Here is an 8,170-nt window from a genome sequence, read left to right on the forward strand (position 1 = left end):
GGGACTCAATCAGGGATTGTAATGCTGTAATGACAGGACAGGAGGACAGGACGAGGGGTAATGGTCTTAAACTACAAAAAAAAAAAAGAGAAAAAAAAAAAGAGTTTAGATAATTTATTAGAAATACATTTTTTCACAAAGAAATTGTTGAGGTACTGGAACAGACTGCAAAGAGAAGTTATGGATGCTCCCACTTTATGAGTGTTCAGATTGGATGGGGTTTTGGACAATTGGATCTAGTAGGAGGTGTCTGTGCTCTTGAAAGGGGATTGGAACTTTATGATATTTAAGGTCCCTTCCAGTCCACACTGTGCTGGATTCTATTATTCTTTTCAGGACTGGACAGAACTATCCAATGTAACTCCACCACTACTATTCACTTTGCTGTACATGTTGCTTCTTTTACTCTATTAAGCTCAACATTGTGAAGCAAGAAGTAAGGAAAGGGGGACGAGTGTGTCATAGAGAAGGCAGAGGCCAGAGATTCCTAAGAGAACACAGGAAAACCCATTCCAAGAAGTAGGCAGATCAGATATGCAGGGCAATGAGAAGACCAGCTCCAAAACAAAAGCTTGATAACAGTAAGGAAACACACTGTCATAACATTTTTTGAAGAAAAAATACATATATGTTTTAGCAGCTTTGGGATCATAGGATCACAGATCTTGTTATCTTGCTTTTTGCTACCACTTCTGCCCCTCTGCAGAGCTCTCAAGACATATCCAGAGAAGTGTCTAGTTCCTTGGCTGGGAAGCTGAGCCATTTGTCTGGTCCTGTCCTTAGTTGGCAGTCACACAAAGAAGGTCCTATGGCCATAAGGTCATAGCATAAATCAAGGTAGAAAGAACTTCTGGAAGTCAGTATGTCCAACCGCTTGCTCCAAGTGTACCATTGCTTGACAGTTCTTGTGTCCCTTTTCCTCCTATTCAGTGCAAACCTTAAGTCCACTGTCTCTTGTCTTCCAGTACTGTCACAACACTGAGCCTTGCTCTGTCTTCTGGAGGTCCTCACTGCATCTACTCCAAATGTGCTCTTAGATCTCCCATCAAAGCCTGTTCTTTCCCATGCAGAGCAAGCCCACAGCTACTTCTCACTGGTTAGGTGGTTAGGTGCTTGAGGCCCTTGATTACTCTGCCTAAGCTGAGTATAACTTGCTCTGCCTGGCGAATGTCTTTCTTTCAGCACAGCCCCAAGCTGGGCTTAGTATTCAAGATGCTGTCAGATAAGAGCTGAGTATACTGGGCTTATCACTTCCCTCAAGTTCGTGGTTATGCATGAGGTCATGTAGCCCAGGATTCTGTTGATGTTTTTGGTATCTGGAGAAGCTGTTGGGAATCACATCTTTTTTGGTGAGTTGCCACAAAAGCAGTTCTTTCTGGCCTCTCCCTTGATCTGCTGTTATAGAGGGCTTGAAATATGTAGAATTACTGAATCATTAAGGCTGGAAAAGACCTCTAAGATGACCATGTCTAAGCCAGTATTAAGCTAGCATTGCCAAATCTACCACTAGATCATGACCAGAAGCACCACATCTACACATCTTTCAAATAACTTCAGCCTGTTCGAATGCTTCACAAAGTGACACGAAGGCTGGGGCATAGCAGGACAACTGCCAGTAAGGACTCTGGGTGTTACGGTGTACGGGGGTGTTCTAGAGCAATTCAGCAGCTCCAAATCCATAGATGCAAACCTCTCTGGAAACCTTTGTTGCTGGCAACTGAACTATTTGGGAGACCACGTAGATGCCCCTTTGACGCATTCAGAATGCTTCCCTGTACCTCCTCCTGCCCGTATTCTCTTCCTGACCTCCCCTGCCCATAGTTTTGACTAGGATGCCCAGGACAGAGATGGAAGTAGCAGGACATGAATTGCCTGCATGGCTCAGTGGTGTTTTGACTAAAAAAAACACACGTAAGCACCCACAAGTTGCATGCTCACTCAAAATCAGCAGGGGGAGATAAAAGTAAAATCAAAGGTAAGAAAAACACAATGACCACATAAAGATAGTTTAAAAAAAAAAAAAAAAAAAAAAAAAGGAAGGATAAACAAAAAGAAAAAACAGTGATGTCAAATCAGTGTTTCCCTGCCACCTGCCAGAAGGAAGACCAATGCCCAGTCAGCTTCTAAAGAACACTTACTTGGGAATGACTGCTCCCTGCTTTATAGACAAATATGATGTGATGTGTGCACACAATATTCCCATGGTCATTTTGGGTCAGCCATCCACACTGTATGTCCTTTTAGTCTCTTTCTGACTCCTAGTCAGCTCTGTGCGGGTGCAAAATGGGAAACAGAAAAGGCCTTGATCCTTTAGCTGTGCTAAAACCTTGTTGCGCTACCTTTGCTGCTTAACAACACCTTTACAACACAGCATCATATGGGCTGTGGTGAAGAAAAATGTCTCCGTCTTAGCCAGTCCCAGTACAGCCCGGTTCCCAAACTCCCTCTACTGACCTGCTCTGGGACTGTTTTCTGCCCAGTACCACTGTGTCAAGAGCAGAAGGAATTGCTGCTCCTGCTCTGCTGTCTCTCCCTCTGTTCCCTTCAACAAGCTTGTGGAGCTCATGCCCTCCCAGGGCCTCCAGCAGCTCTGGCTCTGCAGTCAAGACCAAGAGTGAACATCTTCTGCATGGTGTACATTGAGGCCAAGGAGGCACGTCAGGACAGAGAAGCAAAAGGGTAGGTCTGAATGTCAGGGATACTGCAGGACTCATGGGCACCCCCCTCATGCATGAGTGGCAGTGATTTCTAAGAGAGCAACAGCGGTGTCGCAACCTTTAGGAAAGGTGCAGCGTTCCAGTGTGCAAAGACACCTATTGAAATCCATAGAGCAACGCATTTCCTCCTGGCAGTTTTTGTCCGGAGTGTCCCCTGGGGAAGGACAACGCAGAGGCACAAGCTGGAATGCAATAAAACTTTAATGTGGGAAAAGAAGGAAACGAGGTCACTCTGAGGGGAGGTCCTGGTGCAGGAAGCAGCAGGGACAGATGACAGTCTGCACTGTGTGGCATGCTGAACATGCTGACTGCTGTCCATCTACCTGTTCCACACAGAAAGAAGGACCACCAGGTCCTGTTTGAAACAGATGGCACACACTACTCAGCCCTTTTTTACAAGATCCCAATGCTCGGTTCCCAGGATGTTACCACCTCAGTCTCTCGGAATCTTCCTCCAGGACCATGGCCAGCAGCTTTAGCAGGGGAAGCACCGTCTGCCACAGATGCCGCTGCCAAAGCCAGAGAGGCCAAAGCCTCCAGAGGAGATGGGCACACCCTCAGAGCTGAGGATGCTGCCAACGGCAGCGGAGGTGGAGGATCCGACGGCGGTGTTCTGCGGGAAGGAGCTGAGGATGGGTCCGGGCAGGGTCACCACCACGGGAGAGGGCTGGATGACGACGTTGGAGTCCTGGCACTGCCTGACGCAGGGCTCGTTGCAGCTGTTGGCCAGAGGGGTGGGGCCGCAGGGCCGACACTGCAGGCGTGGCACACACTGGTCGTAGCAGGACATGTCTTGTGTGTGGAGGGGCACCTGTTGGGAGAGGGGTCCGGGGGAAGAATGGAGCTGAATGAGGAGCAGTCTGCCAGCCCTCAGTGAGAGAGTTAAGGCACATGCTACCTGTGGAGCTGGAGGCCATGTAAGGATGCCAGCAGGTCTTCTCCTACACTTTGGTCCTCATGGGCCTGGCCAATATCTGTCACTTTCAGTTAGGTCTCCTTTAGACCATAGGTCAGGAGACACCCCAGCTAAGATCCAGCATCTCTCTGTTACACACTGCTGCCTCACTCCTTCTCCTGTATTTAGCTGTCACCCCAGTACCCAAAGTAAGATCAAGGCACAAGCGCGTGCTGAGAAATCCCCAGGGATGGTGGTGAGTAGAATGAGGAGGAGTGTGGCCTTCAGACTCACCTTGTTCCCAGATCACTGGAGGCAAGAGGAGTGGATGTGAGGGGGAGAAGAAGGGCCTGCTTTTATACTGTCCTGATATTGCCTCAGGCCTGAAGTCACTTTGCGTGGGTAGTAATTTGCCAACAGACTCACCTCAAATGCAAATTAGTCTTCCTAATCGCACAGGTTTTGTTTTGCTTGCTGTCAACTCTGCAATTACATTTCCTCATTTCTGACATGCCTATACTGTCATGTAGACTTTTTTCAAGTGCTGTTTTCTGAGACTCAACAATTAAGCAAGTAGAGTCACGTTAGCATAGGCAGAAAAGGAGCCCCATGTGTTGGAATGGTCACATTCACTCTGGGGACAGGGCATGTCTTGTGGCACCATGGGGGAATGGTTAACACTGTTAATCATTGATGATGTCCATCATTTTTAAGTGTTACTGTACTGAAATGAACACTTCACGATTCTATTCCTTAAGGACTTGTGTGGCAAGCCAAAGAGGCTTGTGGTTCATTATATTGGTCTCCATCTCTCTGTATTAAGACTTGGGACAGAGTTGAGGTGTTGGCTGAGCAAGGCTGTGCTTTTATTTATTAAAATATGGGTGAGAAAGAGAGGAAAAACTAAAGAAGAGAGGAAGTAGAGAAAAAAATGGAAAGGAAAGAAAAGCAAGTTATCACTGCAGATTTCTTCATGTCCTCAGGATCCATCCTCCTTCTTGTTCTTCTGGGTGGTTGAGGATTTGGTAGGATGAGCACCAGAGGCAGTGGGGTTGGCAACGCTTTTGATGTCATATGAAGATCCCTTACAATTGGGCCAGGAGTTATTGTCAGGCGGAGAGTATCTAGAATCATGTGCCATCCACATGCTGTACCACAGTCCTTCTCACTTTGGATGGTGGTTGTGAAGGGCCTTGGTTGTGTGTGGGGACAACAACGACCCAAGACCACCTTAAACAAGATGACTAACTCTTGGTTTCCTCTCACAGGAGAGTTATAGTTTTCATTCTGAGGCCTTCACAAGATTGTTAGTTTTGTCTGTAGGCAACAGTTAGATGCAAGTCCATCTCTTAACCAATCAGTGAAAATTCACAATGTTACATTCTGTATAGTGTTGTCACAGAGTCTGAACCAGAAAAAAACATTGCACTTCATTCCCACAGATGTGCCACATGGATCTTTCTTCAGCCTCTCTCTTGGCTCACTCTGACATTCACTGGCCATTGCCTTCACTGGCATCCAGGCTCTCCCAATGGATGTCCTCCTCTTAATCTTGTTAGCTGTAGAGAGAAAGCTTGCCAGTCTGTCTGAGAATGCAGTCTTAGTATTGGGAAAGCCAGTGCCCTACTGGAGTTGAGTCAGGCAAAAGACAAGGAAAGCATGAAGAAGACCTTCTTGGCAGATAAGTAATAAGATCAAGGCTAAGGCAAAGGGTGCTGCAGTACTGAAGGGGCGTCTTACTCGGGAACAGGGCACAAGGAGGAAGTGGAGGTGCTCAAAAGGTTCTTGGCCATGGTTTTAATGTGAAGATTTGATCCTGGCAAAGTTTGAGACTTCCTTTTAGTAGAGGATCAACAGACTGGAGTTAAATGAATGCACACACACAAGGGATTGGCAGATATCACTGCAAGGCTTCTCAACTGACTTTCAAAGTTGTGAAAAGCAAAGAGCATACAAGCAGGTGATAGTGAGTGGTCAGCATGGATTTAGAAAGAGGAAGCCAGGCCTGGACTGCCTCATAGTCTTACAACTGTCAGCCAAACTCAAACAAAAAGTATGAAGATTCTGAAAGATGGAAGTAATGTCAGGTAACCTGGGAGGAGTACAGTCACAATGTCCAGGCAGATAGGGATCAAGTAAGGAAAGCGAAAAGCCTGATAGACTTCAACCTGAGAAAGGAAATCAAGGACAACTAGAAGGGCTTCTACAAGTAATTCAGTGGCAAAAGAAAAACTAGAGAATATATGGATGCTCTCTTGAATGAAACAGCAGACCTGGTTACTTGGGACAGTAAAAAAGGCTAATTACTGAATGCCTTTTTTGTCTCTTTCTTATCTAGCAAGGCTGACCTTCAGGAATCCCAGGGCCCAGAGGCCAGGATGAATGGCTGGATGTAGCAAGATGTATCTTTGGTAGAAGAGGATTAGTTCATGGAATATTTGAGCAAAATGGAAGTTTGTAAGTCCATGGATCTTGATGGGATGGATCAGTAAGTGCTGAGGGAACTGGCAGATGTGATTGCAAGACAACTATTAATAAGCTTTATTCAGCTGTAGGAGCTGGGAGATGTGCCTGGAAACTGGAGTAACTAGCAGGGACTGCACCAGGAGTTCAAAAAGGTGAAAAAATATACAAATATCTAAACAGTAGGAGATTTTGGGGAGGGCATTTGCAAGCAGCAGTACAATCCAGCTGCCTTGAAGGGAAAGAACAATGACTGATGGAGCAGGTGTGAAGGTAGGCAGGGAGGGAGAAGGACAGAATGCATTCAGGGGAAAAGGAGCCCTTGAATATCCAAAACAGATCAGAGGATATGTGCACTTTTACAACAAAGTTGCAAAGAAGAACAGGATACTTCCACAGACATCTAACACCTGCTGGGACCGATCTAAGGGCTTGGAGTATGATATCTGCCAGGACTGTAGTGTTGCTGCCGAGTAAATCCATACACTCTTAATCCTAGAACTTGAAAGGAGTCTCTGTGAGCAAATGAGGAGGTCAGAAATGAGGAAATGAAATGCCTAAGTTGACCGAAAAAAAAAAACAAAGAAAAGATTATGCCATTAGGAAGGCTAATTTGCATTTGAGGTGAGTCTGCTGGCAAATTACTACCCATGTAAAGTGACTTTAGGCCTGAGGCAGTATCAGGACAGTATAAAAGAAGGCCCTTCTTCTCCCCCTCACATCCTCGTGGCCCTCGTCTGGACACTCCAGAAGCTCCAAAACTTCCTTGTGCTGCTGGCCCCAGGCCTGAACACAGTACTCCAAAATGGAGCCTCACAAGGACAAAGTAGAGGGGTGCAATCACCCTCCTCGCCCTGCTGGCCATCCCTCTTTTGGTGCAGCCAATACTGCTGGCTTTCTGGGCTGAAAATACACATTTCTGGCTCATCTCAAGTATTTTATCCACTTCCCAGCAGAGCTACTCTTCATACACTCATCACCCAGCCTGTATTGATGTTTGGAATTGCCATGATCCAGGTGTTGACCTTGAAGTTGATCTTGTTGAACTGCATGAGATCCACACATGACACCTCTTGAGCTTTGCAAAATCTTTCTGGATGGCATTCCTTCCCTCCAACAAGTTGACAGCACCATGTAGCTTGGTGTTATCTGCAAACTTCAGAAATGCATGCTCAATCCAACTATGTCACTGACAAAGATGATAAAATTTAGTGATCCTAGTACTGTCACCCATCTGCATTGGAAGTCATTTCTTAGGAAAAAAAAAAAAAAAAGAGAGAGGGAGAGAGTAAAGAGTACACACAACTAAGCATACTTAATGCAAGTCTGTGTTAACTATTGCTCATCAAAGCCAGTGCCATCAACACAATTCCGGAACTACTGAAGAATAATGTGTTTCTCCTCAGGCTTAAGTAGGACAGTGTCTTTAAGGGGAAGATTAAGTACAGAGGCTCAGGATAGTATGCAGCAGAACTTTAATTAGCTTAAAGAAGTAAAAATTTTCCTGTGACTGGAGGCTCCAGTGGTAGAGGCATCACAGAAAGATGAAAGTCTCTGCTATGTAACAAGTATTCGCCTGCTCACTCCAGAAAAGGAGAAGGGCCAGTAGCTTGTTCCTAGCCCAGGCTAGACCTATCCTTTTCCTATTGCAAGAGTTGCTATGTATCATCAAACCGATGGAAAACAAGATCCCAAAACTTTGTCCCCAGTTCTCTACAAACTTCAGGGTCAGGGGGAACTTTATTGAGAGCAGTGGCCAACAACTTCAGCAAGGGAGGCACCTCCTGCCACAGTTGAGGCTGATGAACCTGGAGAAGCCAAAGCCAGAGAGGCCAAAGCCTCCAGAAGAAATAGGCACACCCTCAGAACTGAGGATGCTGCCAACGGCAGCGGAGGTGGAGGATCCCACGGCGGTGCTCTGTGGGAAGGAGCTGAGGATGGGTCCGGGCAGGGTCACCACCATGGGAGAGGGCTGGATGACGACGTTGGAATCCTGGCACTGCCTGACGCAGGGCTTGTTGCAGCTGTTGGCCAGCAGAGTCGGGCCACAGGGCTAGCATGGCAGGTGTGGAGGGCACTGGTCATAGCAGGACAT

General features: G+C 46.5%; 1 protein-coding gene and 1 pseudogene across 1 annotated transcript; both read right to left on the reverse strand.

Moving 5' to 3' along the window:
• Positions 1 to 3,192: 3,192 nt before the first annotated feature.
• Positions 3,193 to 3,507, reverse strand: LOC104914551 (feather keratin 1-like). Its single transcript, XM_085210799.1, has one exon. The coding sequence runs from the start codon at positions 3,505 to 3,507 to the stop codon at positions 3,193 to 3,195; it is 315 nt and encodes a 104-aa protein (XP_085066925.1).
• Positions 3,508 to 7,840: 4,333 nt separating this feature from the next.
• Positions 7,841 to 8,170, reverse strand: LOC100549445 (feather keratin 1-like; annotated as a pseudogene).

The sequence above is a fragment of the Meleagris gallopavo genome, chromosome 29, assembly GCF_905368555.1.
Source record: "Meleagris gallopavo chromosome 29, MGAL_WU_HG_1.1, whole genome shotgun sequence".
Taxonomy (NCBI): domain Eukaryota; kingdom Metazoa; phylum Chordata; class Aves; order Galliformes; family Phasianidae; genus Meleagris; species Meleagris gallopavo.